Source organism: Pteropus alecto, unplaced genomic scaffold, assembly GCF_000325575.1.
Source record: "Pteropus alecto unplaced genomic scaffold, ASM32557v1 scaffold159, whole genome shotgun sequence".
Lineage (NCBI taxonomy): Eukaryota > Metazoa > Chordata > Mammalia > Chiroptera > Pteropodidae > Pteropus > Pteropus alecto.
In genome coordinates this window covers 739,399-760,371 of record NW_006443122.1, presented here as the reverse complement: position 1 = coordinate 760,371, position 20,973 = coordinate 739,399, and the positions used below count along the sequence as shown (strand labels likewise).

Here is a 20,973-nt window from a genome sequence, read left to right as displayed (position 1 = left end):
TTAGAAATACAATGAAAGTATCCCTTTGTTTTCTCTAAGTCAGTTTACCCACCTCCTCCAAATGTTATCAGTCATTTTAGTATTTTAACTATTTGAGAGGACCAGAGAATGTACAGTGCCGGTATAATCAAACTCTTGTTCAAATGCAAGGAATCCCACGGGCCAACAATGAAGTAAGGAGATGCTATTGGTTATCAGCAATAGGTCAGGCATGGATTTTACCTGGCATGTTTCTCTGTACTCTCAGCCATAGCCAGTGCCCGTCCCAAGGCTGCTTTTACTTCATTCACAAGGGCCACTTGGGCATCTGTGCCACTCCCTGCAGCAGCCAGGCTAGCGAGGAATAGGCGGGCCAGAGCAGGCGTGTCCTTGTCTTCTGCATTCTGGGTATGTGGGAGGAGGTGGTCCAAAACAAAAGCTAGCACACTGCAGTCCTGAAAAGTCATTAATCATGACATTTACTCACAAACACAATTATGTCACATTATTTGCATATCAATAAGGTGCACGAACACAGAGTTGATCCTTGAAGTCACCCAGTAATCATCAGGTCCACTTTACAGATGAGAAAACAAAGGCTTAAAGGTATAAGCTAAGTGAGTAGCAAATCCAGATTTTGTTTCCAAATCCCATTCATTTCCTACTATACAGTTTAAACAACTTCACTTAGATGTTACTTGTCATTTTAAAAAACATTTTTACATGTGATATTTAAATAGAAGTATTCACAGCAAACTTATAAAAGAGTTGAGACAATTCAATAATTTGCCCCATCTGACATATGGGTAATACGAGGCCTCCCAAAATGTGGCCTGCACAAAGAAGTTAATGACAAAGATTCAAATCTTGATTCCTAATTGAGTACTATAATCCCTTCAGTACTCAATTAAATTGTAATATTTACTGACATCTACAATGTACTCAGGACCCCGGGCTGGAAAACCCAGGGGTTGAATAAGAACAGCACAGTCATAGATATGGATATGCAAAAATATTTAATGCAGGGTTACTTAAAATAGCAAAAAAGGCCCAACGACAGGGAAGGAAATTAAGTCAGACTTTTTCTCTAACAATGACTTGTGCCTCGATACTTCCTTAGAAAGAAACCTTAGTTCTACTGCCATTTAAGCAGATTTTGGATCAAAATGCACTGATGATGGCTGCACAACTGAAGTACTAAATGCTGCTAAACTTTACACTTTAAAATGCTTAATTTCATGTGACTTTTACCTCAATAAAAAATGCAGTGAAGGATGTGAGTCTGGGAAATTAGATAAGGTAACCTTGTTAAGACAACTATTAGAATTAAAAATTACCCAGTGGTGAATAAAATAAAAGTTAAAACACTTTTCTGAATAAAAGTGTAGATAATGTTATATGACATTAGTAAAAACTGGAAAAAAAGCTTTGTAATTTGGGAAAGCGGTGTGACTGAGTAGAAAGAATTTGGATTTTGAACCAGAAACCTGGGTTCCAATTCTAGTCCTGCTAATTTCTCAAGTGTGGCCTTGGGCAAGTAATTGACCTCTCTGAGTTTTCTCTCTTCTCTAGTAAAAGGAGCAACATCAATAACCTTTCAGCGCTGAGGTGAGGATTATCAAAAGTATTTGGAAAGCATCTCTATGAATACCCAGCACCAGTGGGTCACTAGATACATATTAAGCAGATACTTAAAAATTCACAATTCTTATTCCGTGATATTATAAATTACAACAACTAGTATAAATTAGTTAAAAGCTTTCAAATAAATGCCTAGTGTGTAGTTAATGCATATACTCCACAAAGAACTTATATCCAGAATACCTAGAGAACTTAATAGAAAACAAGAATAAAAGACTTGGACACTTCACAAAAGAGAGTATCCAAATGGCCAATAAAGACAGGGAAATTTTACTCATAATGCAGTATCACCACAAACCTACTAGAATGGCTAAAATGAAAAATAAGAAAAATACTGAGTGACAGCAAGGAAGTGAGAAAATCTGAACTCTCACATGCTGTGGTGGTAGATAATATGAATTGACACAACCACCCTGGAAAACTTTTGCTAAAGCTGAACTGACCAGCAATTCTACTCCTAGGCATACATCACCCAATAGAAATGCTCACCAAGACATGCATATGTTCACCAAGACATGTATAAGAATGATTGTAGCAGCACTACCTTTAATACCTCCAATGAAAAACCACCCAATTGTCTATTAACACTAGAATGAATAAAAAGACTGTTATAGTCACACAATGGAATTCTATACAGTAATGAAAACAAACTAAACTACATACAAAAATGAATCTCGCAAACATGTTAAGCAAAAGAAACCGGACACAAAAGAATACATACTGTAAGATTCCATTTACATAAAAAGTACAAAACCAATCTATGACAACAGAACTCAATGGTGACCTTATGTAAGTTCAAAGTGGAGGGGGAGATACATGAAGGCATGAGGAGAGCAGCTTTTGTGGAATTTGTAATGCTTTATTTAATTGGGGTGGTAGTCATCCAAGAAAGATTACTTAGGAGTCGTGTATTTTTATATGCTTTAAAAACCTGAATTAAAGTTAAAATAGGTTAAAAAATGGCAGCTGCTTTTCATATATTCTTTGCAACATCATTGCCCCTGCTCCACTATCAGACTTTTTACTACTTACTAACCATAAAATTATTGTGACTCCTCCCACCCCAACAAACATGGTACCCTTTATAAAAAAAATCTCCTTGGGCACTGCTTTTACATAGTGGGAACATGATATAGTTTCTTAAAAGTGCCCTCCCTCCCTTGAAAAATCTAACCTGAAGATAACTCTGTATCGGGACGTATAAAATACTTCATTCTTTTCCATAGCTCTATTAGACATTTAGATTTTTTTTTATATTCTGCATTACCAACATTGTTACCACGTCTGGAAGAAAACACTGATATATTCTTATGTTTTTGGTTTATTTTACTGTCCCCTAGACACCTTTATCTAGGTGACTCACAAATATCTCCCAAATTCTACATTTTCTTTTCAGTTTCCTCTTTTAACATAAAAGGAATAAAAAAATAAAAATAAAACATCTGAGGCCTTAATTTCATCTTCATCCTCTAAATCCAATTCTTGTCCATTTCTACCTTTAAAATGTCTCTTAAACTAACCTATTTCCCCCCTCCAAATGTCATCAAGATCCTGTATTACCTAGATTACTAGATCAGATTCCTAACTGGTCTGACTCTCTGATTCCAATCTTGCCTTTTGCAATCTCCATGCTGCAGACCAAAAGATTTTCTACAAAACAAATTAACAAATTACATTGACTCACTCCCTGCAATGAGTCTGATGGCTTCACACCATGGGAAAAAGCCTCAGCTCTTTAGTGTGTCTTAACAGGCCTCTGCCTCTCTCATCACAAGGCTAGCACACATGGGTTCCTAGCAAAGCGTCCAACACACATAGCAGGTATCCAAATGATGACAGTATAAAATCTTAAGCAGACGTTGAAAACATTACCTCTTTGATAAGCTCAGACTGGCCCACAGTGTAGCTGTAGTTGGCAATCAGGGTAGCAATACCAACATAGGACCTCACCAGCTCTGCCAGAAGACGAAGAATAGTGGAGGTGGGCATTAAAGGTTTGCTGCCCTTGCCTTTCTGCTTGCCTTCCTCAGAGGCCCGGTCCCCTTCTTTATCTTTCTTCCCATCTCGAGACTCCTCCGGAGTTGAAGCTGTTGAAAAAGAGGCAAAAACTGGTTCAATTTTGCACTGGAATATTGACAAAATCAAACCTTAGGTGGAAAGAATATCACTTTTCCACTTTTGAACACTGGTACAAATTGAATATCCTCCTCATATTGCAGTGGAAGAACAGACAGGTAGGATGACCCAGGTCTTAGACATGGTCTGCAGATATAGGACATTAGGGAGGCTTCACCTAACTGTTCGCACATCTTCTGCCACTTCCTTCATCTTATAATTTTATGCTCCAGAAATACTGTATACTAATAGTAATTCTCTAAACATGCCTTGAATACTCTCTTACTTCTTCCTTTCCACATGTCTGCCTGGCACACATTGACTTATCTAGCTCAACTAAAACGCTAACCTCCTCTATAAATGTTTTCCTGTTTCATCCACGCATACTGAGATACTATTATATCATGTGCCCACTATACCTTATCCCAACTTGCTTCCATTCCAACAGTTACGATGTATTATAACCGTTGCAGGTCTCCCTCACTAGACAATTCTTTAAGTGCAAGGAATGAATCTGATTTATTTTGGTGTCTACTATAGTCTGCCACATAGTGGGCACTGATGCTTCCCTTGAGTAATACTGTTATCACCTATACTATACACAACATATGGACAGTAAGTCCACCAAAATGAATTAACCAATATTTTACTAATTAACGGCCTTTCTGATTTATCTCCAAGGTCTAATATGATATTAAGTACAATGTCTCCTTAGATCTCAATGATCTTTTTTATCCCAGGAGAAGCAGCTCTTAAAAGGTCTCATTAGAACTGTTTCCACATGACACTTCTCTAATTCTTGGTTAGCAGTCAATGGGCTCTAGAAGGCAAGAATCCACCATGTAAATCTTATAGCTAGAATAGTGTCATTGGAACCAAAGTTTTATAAGCCAGCATGGAAGCCATCAAAAGAAATATATGGGGTGGTTTAAAGCAGCAGTCCCCAATCTTTTTGGCACCAGGGACTGGTGCTCCTATGAGAATCTAATGCCTGATGATCTGAGGTAGAGTTGAGGCAGTGATGCTAGCACTGGGGAGTGGGTGCAAATCCCGATGAAGCTTCACTGGCTTGCCAGCTGCTCACCTCCTCCTACTGTGCGGCCTGGTTCCTAACAGGCCAAGGACTGGTACCAGTCTATGACCCAGGGTTTGAGGACCCCTGGTCTAAAGAGTAAAACTAAAGGATAACCATAACAACCATTACTTGGTTAGTTAAGTTCCAACTCCATTAACTTTAGCATACAGAATCCCTTTATTTATGGGTTTATTTAATAACCCTTTATTAACACTGAGCTCAACCCTGAGAGTTTCACTTAAGAAAAGTAAATTTGACAGTTATGCTTGTATTCCCCAACCCCCTGGCCAGGACACGCAGTTCCTTCAGGTTGTTTTCAAGAAATCAGAAAAGAGGGAGAAAAGTGAACCATTACCTTCTCCTTGGGATGTCCCAGATGTGGACGGCTCAGCAGAGGCACCATCTGCAGCAAAGACCTGACTCTATGGAAGAAAAAAACTCCTGAGCCATTATTAATTTCAAAGACAGCTGTCCCCAAATGGTAGGACTCCTTCCCAGGGAACTGGTTGTGAATGCTACAGATTCTCTTTGATGGCTCTTTTAACTACTTTCCCCCCTGCTATATACTATAATCTGTGGGAAGCCATCATTATAAACAGTGACTGGGAGATTGGGGGGGAAGGGATGGGGAAGAAGAGAATGGAAAATGAATTAAGAAAACATTTCCAACCCAAGGAGAGAAAAGAAAATTCCAGGGATACTCCAATTTTACCTTCATTTTTAGGCAATATATAATGTGTAGATACATCAAAATTAATACCTTTTAAATTTCCCTGGCATAACCCTAAATACTGAGAACACACAAGTATCAGAAAGGGAGAAGGAACATAGGAGGCCAGAACTGACTTACATTAATGGAAAAACCTGACTGTGCATCAAAGTCACTGCTTTGACGAGTAAGTGACCGGTACTGCTGGTATACATCATCGCCCATGTCTTGCAGGAGCTGGCCAACCTCTTGGGACATACCTCCAGGTTTAGGATCAGATTTGTCTGCTGAAAAACAAAACCAAACTCTTTCTGTAATTGTGCAATATTAATGCCTATTTGGTAGCTTGGACAATTGTACTCCAGGTTGCTGTGACTATTTACATAGTGCTATTACTACACTTTCACTTAAGCATGAGAAGAAATGTACTACAGCAAGTCCTTAATCAACGTTGCCAATAGGTTCTACGACTTTAAACAGCTAATTAAAATAAACAAAAGTAAAGTACCTAAGGCATCTCATTAACTTTATAACAAAATGACATTATTTGAGGGCCTGCTTTATAGCAGAGAGAGCATGGTTTAAGGCTTCATTCTATCACTAACTAGTTTTGTGACCAGAGGCAATTTACTTAGTCGCCTCACTTTCCTTAGCTGTCACTACTAAGTTTAAATGAACACACCTGGTATTATGTCTAGTGCAGCAGGAGAGTGCTATAGCTATATAAGCTAATTTTTTGGTGGGGGGGATATATGAGATGGGATAACGGTTCTGTAGAAGCTAGGAGCTCTATGGATCAGAGTGCTGTATAGATAAAAAGCATCAAAGTGAAGACTCACATTTTCTTGACTTATTAAAGGCAGCACTCATCAATTTTTGGCAATCCTGTGGGACCTATCAAATAAGCATGTCCTGAATAAAACAGATCTTACTGGAACCTTGGGTTCCAAGCCATTCATGACTTTCTCAGTACTTACAAGTAACATCTTAAATATGAATAAAGATGGACTGGGATGATGGTCTCAAAGGCCAAGAAACCTAACCATGCCTTTTAATATTGTTTCCAGCTCTTTGGGCAACGAAGATGTTTTGTTTCTGAGAGTGAAAACATTAGAGATTTCTTGGTATTTTATTTTCAACCTACTAACAAAATGTTATTATCTCCTTTTTAATCATTGTTCATTCTTTCCTTTGTATGGGATGTATTCTCATATGACAGAACTCTGGCAATCTCCTCATTCTATCATTCAAGACTTCTTTCAGAAAACACTTAATCTAAGAAACTTCCCTACAGGCCCCAGCCCCACCAGGTCAAGTGCCTTGCTCGAGGATTTACCACTAACTTGGCATCTGTCATACTATATGACTATTAGCTTCTTTAGAGAAGGGCACTGTGTGTCTTATTTATTCTGATTCCCACAGTGTGGGCACACAGTGAGTGCTCTCTAAATCATGAGTTGGTTGAAATGACCCAGGCAAAGTACCCAGCTTCCAGAAGTGGGCTAGCTACATACCTTCCTCTGGAGCATGGTATGCAGCGAGGGCATTCAGCATATCATAGATCACTTCCTTGATAGTATCAGGAATGACAGGCAGAGGTGAGGGCTTCAAAGGGGTTGTCTTCACCAACTGTACAGCATTAGGGCCTTTAATTCTAAGATTCTCAAATTCATCATCTGAAGCTAAGCCAAAGTGAGACAGAAAAATCAGTCAATATTGAATCAGTATCTACACTTGGTTACTGATAAAGAATTAGAAGGGAGTTCATATAACATACAAGGTTGGGACACGAGGCCATTTCCAAACAATGTCTGAGTAGCCTATCAGGAAAATCTGGCTTTTACTTTCCCTAAATCCCACAGGATTTAATACAGCTATACCAATGGTAAAAAGAGGACAGGCTTTGGTTGGGGAGACTTGGTTTTAAAATTCACTTCCATTATAAGATCATGGCCAAATTATTTCCAACAAATCTCAATTTTCTCATTTTTGAAATCTGAGGATTAAATGAAACGATACATGCCCAGTACAGGGTCAGGAACATAGCTGAGACTTCCAAAATAATTAGATCCCCTCCCAATTACTTACTTACTTAACACACACACACACGCACGCGCCCCTCCTGCCCCTCCAGAAATGTTGAAAGGTTAGTAAATAAACATCCATATACTTTTCATCTAAAATCACCATTTGTCTACCTCTAAATATGTCTACCTGCGCCTCCTAAGAGCAAGGATATTAACCAATATAACCACAATACCATCATAACACCCAAGGAATTTAACATGGATATAATCATATTATCTAAAACATAGTATTCAAATTTCTCCAAATTTCATTTATCTGGATCTAGAATCCCATCAAGGTTGTTGCTGGAGATCTCCATCTACTCTCCTTTTATCTAGGATATCCTTGCATTTTATCCTTTTAAGATATTTTTGAGTGTCTAGGCCGATTCTCTTACAGAAACATCTTACAATTTATCTAATTGCTTCATTATAATAACTAAATATAGGCCAAACATTTTTTCCCCCTCCATTGAGGCATTTTATTTGAACACTCCACACTTGTTTAACCTGCCTGTGAGGTTCACAACAATTTTCCAAGCTCTGTGATCATCAATGATTTCAAATTCACCAGTGTAGCCATGCTTAATCATCATAGTCAGAAACCGGACGATGACTTTGGAGTGCAGGCCAAACTTTTTTGGCAAGAATATACAGATGATATTGTATACTTCATATTGTATCACAAGTCATTATGTCCATTTGTTCCTCAATTATAACTCTATTTGTAAATCATTCATGGTATGTAAGCCCTGTTGCCACACTAAAATGAGTTCTTTGAAGACAAGAATAGACTGAATGAGTTCTTGGTATCTCTCACAGGAATTACCACAGGGCAAGGACCAGAGATGCTACTGAAGTACCTCTGAATTGACCCACATGACCAATCAGCCAATGTCCCAATGCTTGCCTAAGGAGGCTTTCCAAGTTATGGATCTCTTCACAGAAAATCTCTGGAGTTATAGTAGGCCATAGACTTCAATGTCTCAAAAGCCAGGAAAAGGGGAAACTCACCAGTCCCTGAGCCTCGAGGGGCTGGAAGGGCAATGCGGATACAGCAGTTGGCCACTTCTGTGAAAATGTCTGGATTGCGGCATGCGGCTGGCCCAAGGACACGAAGGATGTAGTTGATCTCCCGAGAGCCGAGGCTGCCTGATACAACACCAGAGGTAGTGCTACCAGCTCCACTTGTAGCTGCTGAGCGAACAACCTAGTAAAGAGGGGGAGAAATACTGCTGATTAAAGACCACTTTCTAAAAATACAGTTGCATTCAAGGAAGAGTTTCTAAAGATTAAAATACTAACCAAGCTCTGCCTTAAGACAGTGGATGACAGCTTTAGATTTTTGGTCTTTTAAGTCATGTCCCTTCCCGATTCAAAAATGTGGCTTATAAAAAAGTTACAGCATTCAACATATCCCCAAACTATCAATTATTAGACCAGATGACATATGATCTTTAGAGAAATTAGAAAATGTATCTAGACCACTGATCGTTCATCCAGATTATGGCTCCCACATTTAAGTGCCAGCTCCTAGCCTTCCCAAATGCTGTCCTAATTTTAAACCAGAATGGTTCAAACTCTAAAAATATGTAATACTGATATCTACTTAGTGTAATAAGAACAAAATTAAACATTTTCTTTATGCTTCAAAGACAATCATCAGTTTCAGATGATAGTCACAGGAGATATCAAACTTTACTGATTATTCGCTTTGATACCTCATGGCTCAGACACTGTTATGGTTTTATTCTTCTCATAAAATGACTCATCAATCATAGAAAATACAAGAAGGTATAACTAAAATAAGTCCATTCTGTTTTCCATTATCTATTCCTTCGTGAACTATGTTCACAAAGATAAACATCTTTTGGAATCTTATTATTATTATTTACCAAATAGTCATGCTCTTTAGTGTAGCATATTAATCCCTATATCTTGCCTGTCAGGCTGCAATTATACAATTTATTTTTTAAATACAAAAAAGTGTAATTTCACTATAGAAAATGTGGGGTATTTTATTTATCCAGTCCTCTGCTGGACATTAGACCTCTAGTTTCTTGATATTACAAACAATTCTAGTGAACATTCTTGTATATGTACCTTGGCATACTTGACTTTAGTTTTAAGTTCTTAGCCACAGAATTTCTAGGTCAAAGGATATCTTAAACTGACAGTACCAAATTGCCCTCCAATGTGGCTGCACCAATTTCCACTCCTACCAAAAGTAAGAGTATGCCTGGTTCTCCACACCCGTACCTGCAATGGATATTATCAAGCATTTACATTTTGCCAACTCGGTATGTTAAAATTGCCACTGATCTTCTTTTGTTCCCAACACCCCCAAATACCATTTCCTTTAAGCTCAGAAAGTTTTCTGTCATCCAACAAGAATCTATATTTCTTTCCTAGAATTTTTTAAGTTGTATAAACTAAACATCTGAACTATTTTGTTTTTAAGTTAGAATCCTGTCTATACATGGTTGTTTTTTCTTTGTTGGACTGTCTCCTCACCTTGGATCAGTGTACATGCTGCCTTTAATAGCTCGCCTTTTGTTTGCTCATGACAGGTGAAATCAAACATGCTAGATGAAAAAGAACTATCTGAAGAATGTGATATGTATATCCATACACATAAAGAAGCATGAAAAAGTACCACTGTTCTGGCAAGTGAGTTAAAAAATATTTACACCTTTTGATTTGATTTCTAGGAAATCTTAATGTTACAAAGCTATGGTCAAAAATACATATTGCATTATTTATAAATGTGGTAAACAACGTCCCAAGAGAGAAAAATGGAAGTGAAGTCTAGTAACATTCACATGATAACTGTTGACAAAGATTTAGCTAGAGGAAAGAATTTTGTAAAAGTACCGAGGAGGAAAAGCCTTATTAGTAAGACATTTGCCCCCCACCCTTCCATGATGTCTTAATGTTGATGTTATAAACATTTATTTTTCCTAGTTACTTTGTCATTTCTTCCACTGCTTTATGTGTTCCTAGAATAATCGTTAAAGCATCACAGTTTTCTGATCTGCACAATGGGTATTTGTGAAGAGCTACCACAGTGTCTGGCATATCATAAACATTCCAAAAACTTTTGTAACCCCAAAACAGTGTTTAGAAAATAGGCTCTAGGGTGAACACATGAGAAGTACTCCTACAAAAGGGAATGATCTTTAAGACATGTACTTGGTGGAAGGTATCCCAGTTCCTTATTAACAGTTTTTGGTTCAAGAAACCTATATTGCCAGAGAGGAGTTACTAGATAAGAGCTATTACTACAATATATTTAAAGGGTAAAAAATGTATTTTCTAGTTCTTTTTTCATGTCATTCACTGGGATAATCCATCATATCTAAGCAAACACCTAAGCATACAGCTGGGAAATTTTGCTGGGTAGGGCATATAGTCTACATATCTGGCTATAGACCCTAAAAAGAACCAGACGTCTATCTGTTCTGAGACTAAGGACAACAAAGGTATGACGTGAAATTAAACCAGCATATCACACCAAAGAGACTCACCTTTTCCATGGTATGACGGAGGGTGCAGGGGTCCTCAATGATGTGTCTTAAGAGAAGGGTGACCAGGGGAGTAAACCCATTGAAGCCTGAGCTCTGGGTTAAATTCAAGATCATGCGGGTACTCTTCAGCTCTGCAAACATCATGGCATATTTGTGGTCTCGGGTGAGCCTCAGACAGAGGCGAAGGGTGGCATGCAAAGTGTCTGGGTCCACAGGGACTCCTAGCATGCTCACGCATGCCCGGATTAAAACAGTCACCATATCCTCTGTCAAGCCCTGGATCAGGATCTCCCCAATTTTTGTTTCTTCCAGGCTTGTCTCCTTTTCAGTATTTGAACTCTCTAGGGCCAAGGGGGTATCTACAAATGGGGAAGTAAAAGTTCAGACAGTTTAACTTGACACTCCCACCCACACCTCTCCTTCCTAAGTAACCAGTCTAGCACTTGGGTCCTATGAAGGGAAACATGCCAGACACCAATTTTAAGACCAGATAAGAAATCACTCAATGAAATCAACCAGAACTTAAGCCTTAAAGGCACACTAGCTTCATGTAAAACATTCATCAAAACTAAAACATTCATGTAAAACATTATTCAAAACTAAGAATCCATACCATTGACTTTATTATCTTTACGCTTGATATCCATTTCTTTGCTTTCTTCTAGCGTCTTCTCTAGTTCCTGACCATTGCTGTTTTTAGAGTTTTTATTCAGCCGTGGTACCCTCAGGAGAGTCAGCATTACAGGGCGACGGTTCCCTGTTTCTTCATTAACCTAGGAATTCAAGCAGACAAAAATACCTTTACCAAAAAAGAAACCATGGGGGAGGGGTATTGGAATTCCCAGGGAAAATGCTGCAACAGAAAGAAACCCTGGCAATTTATCCCATCCCTATCATTCACAGAGAGAGAAAGCCTTGAAGGTTCCTAGAAGGAAAATACGAAAGGCCCTAATAACAAGTTGCTCATGACAGGTGAAACTTTCCAATAGAGCAGACATCATCCTTAACTACTCCTTAATCCTTGACCCAACACTTAAGATCATTTCCAGGTGGGACAGTATCAAAATACCACAGATTCAAGGTCCACCTGATGATTTCATGAAGACTCAGCACTCTGAAAACTCAATTTAGTAGTAGCATGGTAATACCCTTCTTTATTAACACATGTCAGGACTGCTGGTTCAGGAAGAAACCAAAAGGCATACTTAGGCACCTTCCCCTGTTTTTAATAAAGTTTAAGGCACTAAATGACCATGTACCTGAACCATTGTAGTGAACTGGACAGTGTATCTTCTTCGGCCTGCAGTGAAACGAACACTTGTCTCTCCAGATTTCCAGGCAGAATCAATAGTGCTGTTGTTGCTTGCACTGTAACTACACCAACGTCCAGACCGGTCATCGAACCAACGCCAGTTGTTGTTGTTGGACTGTAAGTACTAAATATAAGAACATAAAGTTTCTTTTTATTTCCTACACAGTTAGTTATTAGAAGAAACATTAACTTCATTAGTGTTCGTTGCTAAAGCTAACCCAGGAAAAATATACTGAATATTTAATATATTTTGAGATAAGTTTTTGTATACATTAATCCTCATATTCCTGAGCCTCTCCAAATTCACAAAACCCTCTACATTCTTGTCCTGCAATCCTCTGCTTTCCTTTTGTTTCCAACTGTTTTCCACAAAAGGGGAACATTATTTTAGATATACTGGAACAAAATTTCTGTTTCTGAGGAGGTACTGAGATAATGTGGCATATGTAAGGAACACTAGCTTTTGGAGGAATTACGGCATATTCAGTACATTACATAACAGAAGAGCCACTCTTCCTCTGCATACTCCTTTAACATTTACTTCCAGTAAGTTCTTAGGTCCTTCGGCAAGTAATTCTAACACTCCATTCAGAAGAACAATCAAGCTATCAATACACCTTGAGACTTTATGCCTTGATCAGAGAGCTTGACATTCTTTACTATGGTCTTATATTCTCTTCTTGTCTACTCTTGCCTCAAAAAGTTAAGCAGTTCTGCCAACCATATACACTATATTATATACCTTAGTCATTTGGGCTCTCCTTTTTGAGGAGATGGCTGTCTTTTCATAGAAATCAATCAGGAGCAACACTGGGGTGATCCACCTACAAAAGGAACAATGATTGACTCTAGGCAAGCCAGAAACTTGTACGCAACATGGGAAAACTTATCTTGACTTCATCAGGCACTTTACAACTTTAAAACCATAAGGTACCCAAGATTTGCTCCATACATGCCCCAGTAAAGTGCTTAATTCAGGCCCTAAGCTTGAGGGCCCAAGTCCCAGAGAAATACAAATGAAACTAGTGGAGAGATAGAGGGTCACTCACTTTGGGGTCTGGACCTCCTTTTGCTCCTTGGCGGCCTGTAGACAGGGCTGAACCACTTCCAAGAGTTTGATTAGGACATTAAGGATGCCACTAGATTCAACCACCCAAGCACAAGGTAGCTTCAACTCCTGATTGATTAATCAAAGGGAAAAAAATAAAACATACCAACTTCTACTATGTAAGAAGGATTAACATGGCATAGGAAATCACAGAGGTGAATACTAACAGAACTGGATAAATCCAAATTCTACCTCTGCATGCACCAGCTATGTGATCTAAGATGAGTTACTTAAATTCCCTGGGCCTTTGTTTCAAAGGGAATAATTTCTTCCTCCAGGGTAACAGATAATGAAATGATGCTATATATTCAAAGTGCCCAACACAGTGCCTGGCACATTAGCTATGTGCTTAATATGGAAACTGTTATTAGCATCATTAATATCATTAAGGATTGTCATCTAGGCTATACAGTGTTAACTATGTTGAAGTTGAAAAGCTTCTGATTTACAGAGAACTTTTATAGTCTTTCAAGGAAGATAGAATAATTAAACACAGTAACTCAGTTAATGTTTCCCCTTAGAGGGCTACACTAAAATGTTACTTATAATAGGAAATCATTGGAAGTAATTTAAATGTCCAACAATAAGCAATTACTTAAATAAACTAGGGATGTCCAAAAGATGAAATTATACATGACACAAGAAAATATTAATACAGAGAGAAAATAATATACAACTTTCTAAATAGTCTGATCCCAATTGTTTAAACACATAGAAAAAGGACTAGAAAGAAATACAAGAGTGTTACCTGTGATTTTTTAAAAAGAGGGGATGCCCATCATTCACGCTTTGCAAGCTATTTGCAAGTGCTATAAGAATCACCATTTCCACCATAATGGAAAGCCCCAAGACTGTAAACATATATAGTTTGACACATATATTGAACTTATCTCCCAAGTTGTCCAAAGGGTTTAATTAAGTTCAGGTTTTATTGTTAAACATGATGACAAATAAAGTTCATTTGTTCAAGGTCAACTACCTCCTAGTTCTTGTTTTGGCTGGAACAAGAACACATCCTGGCCAAACTACTCTTCCCTCAAATAATGTGCTGACCAGGTACAAAGGAGTCAGATTCTATTTGATGCCTATTATCAATTTTCACCACCTACCTCACTCTTTGGCTGCCAGTTAGAGGTTTTCTCAGAGAGGCCAAAAGTATTCCACAACAGAACTTCAATAGTTCTTTTGGAATACTTTTAATAAACACCTCCAAATCCTCTAAGACTCAATTCAATTACCGCTTGTCTGGGAAGCCTGTCTCTTATTGTCTGTAAGTTGTGCATATTCCCTCACTGAACTCAGACAAAATTGTTCATACCGCTCACATGGCAAAGAATGCTATATTTTGTACTTAATTATGTGTTATAGCCTATTAGAATCTGTGAGCTCATGAAATGCAGAGATCATGCCTTACGTTTCGGTCTAACCTTATTCAATGTCTCAAATGATAGGTGTTCAATAATTCTGATAAATAAGAGGGACCGAAAGATCTAAATCTTACCTCAAAAAGCAGTGTTAAAAGCAAGATTCTAGTAGCCAAATTTGATGCCTGAGGCAGAGTGGCCATCTGGCTGATCCACTCTGACACAGTTTTTGTATCGCTCGTTGTCAGGGGAAGGGCGTCTTTGATCAATACATCAGCAGCTTCCCACACCTAGAAAAGCAGAGTGGCCAAGTCAGATAAATGTAGACAGAGTATGATAAAGTTTATCAAAACATTCTCAACCTTATAAAAAAATCCATTCTCAACACACTTGCCAAAGGAAGGTAGTTAAATAGTAACATATTAACTACTGGGATTTAATGTCTGAATTAAAAAAAAAAAAGATATATGCTACCACAGGATCATCTCTAAAAGATGACTTTCTTAGGCTAGATTAAGAAACCTAAATTCTAAGTTAAAGGAAATGAATATTAAAAAAAAAAATTTCTGGTGCATACAGTCAACCCCACAAAAATTCTACGAACTCACACTTCTATCAGCAATCTTTCACTACATTCTGCCCCAGAATTATCATTAAAAACAATTAGAATGTTAGAAATCTTGGTCTTGCTTTAGTAAGCATGTTAAATGTCCTGTAATAAATTTTATATAAGTGTTTTTTATTAAGGTTTTAGTTTTCTTAAAATCATTTATATAAGCTCTTAATATAAAGTTAACTGAATCCTGATCAAATTTTATGAAAAAATGATTTATCCAGTTTTACTTTTGTGATGTATTTCTGTGGTGTTTCCATAACACTGTTTATTATTACCTATGATTGTGTACATTACTTTTTGATTTCTTCCTCTGCTTCTTGACTTTACAAATAAAACAAGATTCCAAAGACTTAAATACATAAATAGTAAAGGAAATACAACCAAAATGTTAACTAGCTGTTTGTGTAGGGATTTAGGGTAATTTAGTTCTTACCCAACTTCTACAATTAGTATAAATTAACCTCACAATGAGGAAAACCACTGCTTAAAAACAAACAAACAAACAAACAAACAAACAAAACAGCACCAGATCATAGCTATTCAACAGGATGGGGACTTATGTGCCAAAGTGGTTGCTTCATAGAAGAGGAGGAAAAAACATTTTATCACTGTTAGTCCAGGGGACCTAACCTGGTTCAAGAATGAGACACATTTTGGACACTGAAGATGAACCTAAGAAGAACTGCTTAGAAAAAGAGGTCTTTGGCTTTGTTTTTTTCCTTTCAAAGATATTTTTGTGAAGTACTTAATTCACTTTTTGCAGGAACACTCAAGAGAGAGCTAGAATACCAGACTTAAAGAATTCAAATAGAGAATACATCCATACTGGGTGAAATGCAAAAATACTTTTTTTTAGAAATTAGGTTTTGATAGATGGCAGGAAAACACTTTACATACTCCTCTCTTTTGGTGCCCAGAGAGCTTACCTGATTGACTACTTGCTTCAGAATCATGTCCCGATAGTCTGCTCCATTACGTTTTATTGCTGTCATGATCAGATCACACACCCGGTACACTGTGTCAGGCAGCTCATCAAGAAGGTGGAAGCAACCTGGCAACATGGTGTCTGTGAAAGTGTGGAGCTCATCTTGCTCCAGTGGATCAGCATCCTGGAACTTCTCTAGACATTTAGCCTCTTCCTCTTCCTGCTTTTCCCGAGCTTTCCGTTCCTCCTCCTCTTTCCGGCATGCAACTTCCTGGAGGCAAGGAAGGAAGAATGACAGCATATGGAAGACATGAAGGAAGACGAGGAATACTCTAAAAATGTATTTGCCCTATCATATGAATATCTCCTACCTTCTCCTCAAAGCAAGTTGATATACGTTCATCACTGTGTGGCAACGAGTATGAGGGCAGCCACACAGGCTAAGACAAGACAAGGAGAGCAGAGAGGAAGGACACTTACAAACCCTCAAGTACTGCCAATTTACTCACAGCATCCCTACATTATTTCCTACAAAACCATTTGTAGACACTGTCCTGCATTTTCTGCCAGTATAGTAAACAGACGCAACTGTTATCTAGAAATAGCCAAGTTTGGACTCATGGACACTACCAAGTACATTTTGGGTCGCTTATTTAACAATAAAGATCAATGCTTCATCTGCTCCACTTAAAGCTTTAGATCAATACAATGTAGATCAGTGATGGCAAGGTTGGGATGAATGAGTACTCCCATGTGTTTCTCCCCCCCCCCAAGCTTTATTGAAATATAATAGACAATTAGTTGCTTGTATTTACATTGTACAATTCAGTGAGTTTTAATTATAGTTGGCATACAATAATATACGTTTCAGTTGCATAGTGATCAGAGATCCACATAACTCTCAAAGTTATCACCCCACTAAATCTAATACCCCTCTTCCCTCTTACATATTTATTACATTATTAGCCATCTTCCCCATGCTACGCTCCACAACTCCACGTCTATTCTCCAGTTACCCATTTTTACCTCTTAATCCTTTTGTGACTTTTTTTCATCCCCCTCAACCACCTCCCCATCTAGTAGCCCTGAAAATATTCTCTATCTTTGAGTTTAGTTAACTTTTGTTGCTGTTTATTTTGTTCTTTAGATTCCACATGTACATGAAACCTTGAGATATTTGTCTTTCTCTATCTGATCCATTTCATTCAGCACAATACTCTCTAGGTCCATCAAGGCAGTATATTTTTCTATCCCCTTCCTTTTAGTCTCTGTGTGTCTTTTAATCTGAAGTGAGTCTCTTGTAGGCAGCATATGTAGAGGTCTTATTTCTTATCCATTCAGCCACCTTATCCTTTGGTTGGAGCACTTAATTTTTTTCCACTTGAGGTACTTGTTGATAGGAATGTAGTTATTACCATTCTTTATTCCTGTTTTTGATACGTTTTTTCTTCTTAAAGAAGTCCCTCCAACAAGTAATACTGGCTTGGTGATGATAAATTGCTTTAGCTTATTTTTGTCTGGGAAGCTCTTTCTCTGTCCTTCGACTCTAAAAGAAAGCTTTGCTGGATAAAGTATTCCTGGTTGTAGATCTTGGGTTTTCATCATGTCGAAGATTTTGTGCCAAGCCCTTCTGTCCTGCATAGTTTCTTTTGAGAAATCACCTGCCAGTCTTGTGGGTGTTCCCTTGTAGGTTACTAATTGCTTTTCTCTTGCTGCTTTTAAGATTCTTTGTATTTAAACTCTGGCATTTTAATTATGATGTGTCTTGGTGTGGGCCTCTTTGGGTTCCTGGTTTTGGGGACTCTCTGAGCTTCCTGGGGTTTTATGTTTTATTTCATTCATAAGGTTAGGGAAGTTTTCCATTATTATTTCTTCAAATAGCTCTTCAACATCTTTTTTTTCCCGGTATCCCTATGACACGGATATTTTTACATTTAAGAGTCTCATAGGATCCTTAAATTACTATTATAGTCTTGGCTTCTTTTTTCTTGCCATTCTGAGTGTCCTTGGCTTCCCTATCCTCTATATAGGTCATTCGATCCTCTTTCTTTATTCACTCTGTTTATTCCATTTAATATACTTCTCATCTCAGATAATGTGTTCTTCATTTCTGACTGGTTCCCTTTTAAAATTTCCATTTCCATGTTGTTGTTTTTTTTAATCTCCTTGTTAAAGTTCTCACTGAGTTCATCTACACTTCCCCCAAGTTCATCGAACATCTTTATAACCAGAGAGTTTTGAACTCTCCGTTAGATTGCTTGATTCCATTACTTCTAGATTTCTGTTCTGCTCTCATATGGTTTCTACTTCTTTGTCTTCCCATTTTGGCTGCCTTTCTGTGTCTGTTTCTATGTACTAAGCAAAGCTCTTAAATCTCCTGGTCTTATTAGTGAGGCTTTGTGAAGTAGGTGTCCAGTGGTGTAGTCCTGAGAGGGGCTCAGCTGCAGGCCAAGTTTAGTCCCAGCCTGGGCCCCTCAAGGGCCACCTGTTAAGATTCAGCAAGCAATCCACAGATGCTGTGCTTATACTTGCCTCAAGAGGCCATGCCAGGAACCACGGTCAGCTGCCACCAGTGTGTGTCTAGGCATTGCTCAGCAAGGGGCACATCACTTGCTGAGGACACACCTGGATGTGGCTTGGGTGGGGCTGCAAGTTGAGGGAAGTGGAGCTTCAGGGAATCCTTTGGGCAGAGCAATCTCTGTTAATCCAGTTTGATGACTTCTCAGCTGTGGCAGCGCTGTGTCTACACCCTAGGAGGGCTCAACAGAGGAACAATGGACACCACTGGCACTTCTGTACAGAGCAAGTCTAGCTTCTGGCCCTCACTCCAACAACTCAGTGTCCCACTCTAATCCCTGGTGTTCCCTGCGCAGCCGACCTGATGCTGGTGCTCAGAGCAAGCAAGTCACCACGAAAGTCCATTTGCGGACACGGTCCTTTTATGAGGCATCTGTAGCTGCCGACTACTGCTGCTATGATGTCCTCTGTTCACTCATCAGCTTGGGACCTGGCAGCTTTGCGTCTTCGCCCAGCCCTACCTCCTTCCATTGCAGGGTGATTTCTTATTTCCCTTCCTAGTTGTAGGGTTTGTGAATCTAGATTCCAGGCGATTTTCCTTGGTGTTTGCTCCTCCTTTCTGTCACAACTTTGATTTGGTCGCCAGAGAGATGAAAAGAGCTTCTTATCATCTATGTCATTTTTTTCTCTCCTTCTCCCATGTGTTCTGTTAGACTTTAATTCCACTAATTACTCTGCAGTAGTAGCAGAATGTTCATAGAATACTAAGATTAATGTGTTAGATGCCCCGTATTCTAGTTACCTCAGGTGACTCTGCCCTTTGATCCATTGGGATATCCTGTCCCAGAGACATGGCAATCGCTCTCATCATCTGGTCCTCTTCGGACATACTCAGATCCTACAGAGCAACAACAGAAAATCCAGCAACTATACACACCCCAACTCATAAGGAATCAGACATCCTGTGCTCAAGCTTTCGAAAAAAAGGGGCTCCAAATACTGCTCTCTAGAGTTAAATCCAACTAGTCTTACCTGGTCACTACAAGAACAGAGAGAGAAAATCACAATGAAATTGTATAAGGGGACTTCAATGTGTCCAACTATTCTGCATCTCAGAAAAGAAAGCCTCATATTGCTTTCTGACTGTGGATAATTTAAGAGTTCTTCTGCAAACAAAGTCCAGTAATTTGCATGGCTGGGAGATAGGAAGCTTCTGCTCATTACATTCTTGAGCTAGGAGAGTTATCACAAAAAAGAAAATACTGGCATGGAGAAGTCTGAAAATGAGAAGTAGTTTAGGGAAGGGAAGACCAGTGATGGAAGCATGAGAGAGGAAAAGCACATGAGCAGCCAAACCGATGTCCTGCAAGATTAGAGCCCCTGAGCCAACTCACCCGAACAACTCCTCCCATGATTGGGGGAGGGTGGGTTAGAAGGTACTCTGTGGCCTGCTCCATGGTGCTGGTATTCAACAGGGCCTCCATGGCATGTTCCCTTGTAAAGCCCATGTCCATGAGCTACCAAAAGAATGCATGCGGGATCTCAGAACCACAGTAAAAGAGAAATCCAAACACATTTTAAAAAGAAAGGAACCCTTTCAAGATGGAAACAAGTTTTTCTAACTTCGTGTGAACTGAGGACATTTATAAGCTAAAGCAGTTAGGTAACATAAACGAACTTTTCTATGTGGTGCTTCTATAACATTAGAGCTACACATGGGACAATTGATTCTCAATTCCATCCTCTAAGAAAATGGGGCTAAATGGTTATCATCATCAATAGGATTATTCTAATTCGAAAAGTGAGATTCACGCATAAAAGCAAAAAGAAACTATATAACACAGCTTTACAACATAAAGAAAATTAAGGTCCGGCAAAAAAAAAAAAAAAAACCAAGACATTAAAAAAACCCACCATTTTCTTAATGACAGTACAATTCTACACATTGTATGTGAACTAGGTAAATATTAGGTTTAGAACTAAGTGATAAAGGACACAATAATTATGCGATGACATTAC

General features: G+C 38.6%; 1 protein-coding gene across 1 annotated transcript in view; it reads right to left on the bottom strand.

Moving 5' to 3' along the window:
- HUWE1 (HECT, UBA and WWE domain containing 1, E3 ubiquitin protein ligase) overlaps window positions 1-20,973 on the bottom strand; it is a 155,140-nt gene that overhangs the window by 32,670 nt on the left and 101,497 nt on the right. Inside the window, exons 35-49 of the mRNA XM_015597907.2 lie at window positions 20,349-20,471; window positions 19,757-19,852; window positions 16,439-16,708; window positions 15,034-15,186; window positions 13,474-13,601; window positions 13,167-13,248; window positions 12,372-12,548; window positions 11,726-11,885; window positions 11,113-11,471; window positions 8,600-8,795; window positions 7,034-7,201; window positions 5,661-5,806; window positions 5,166-5,232; window positions 3,493-3,707; window positions 223-434 (exon numbers count right to left, since the gene is read on the bottom strand). Of these exons, the coding sequence (XP_015453393.1) occupies window positions 223-434; window positions 3,493-3,707; window positions 5,166-5,232; window positions 5,661-5,806; window positions 7,034-7,201; window positions 8,600-8,795; window positions 11,113-11,471; window positions 11,726-11,885; window positions 12,372-12,548; window positions 13,167-13,248; window positions 13,474-13,601; window positions 15,034-15,186; window positions 16,439-16,708; window positions 19,757-19,852; window positions 20,349-20,471 (2,552 nt within the window). The remainder of the gene's footprint in view (window positions 1-222; window positions 435-3,492; window positions 3,708-5,165; window positions 5,233-5,660; window positions 5,807-7,033; window positions 7,202-8,599; window positions 8,796-11,112; window positions 11,472-11,725; window positions 11,886-12,371; window positions 12,549-13,166; window positions 13,249-13,473; window positions 13,602-15,033; window positions 15,187-16,438; window positions 16,709-19,756; window positions 19,853-20,348; window positions 20,472-20,973) is intronic.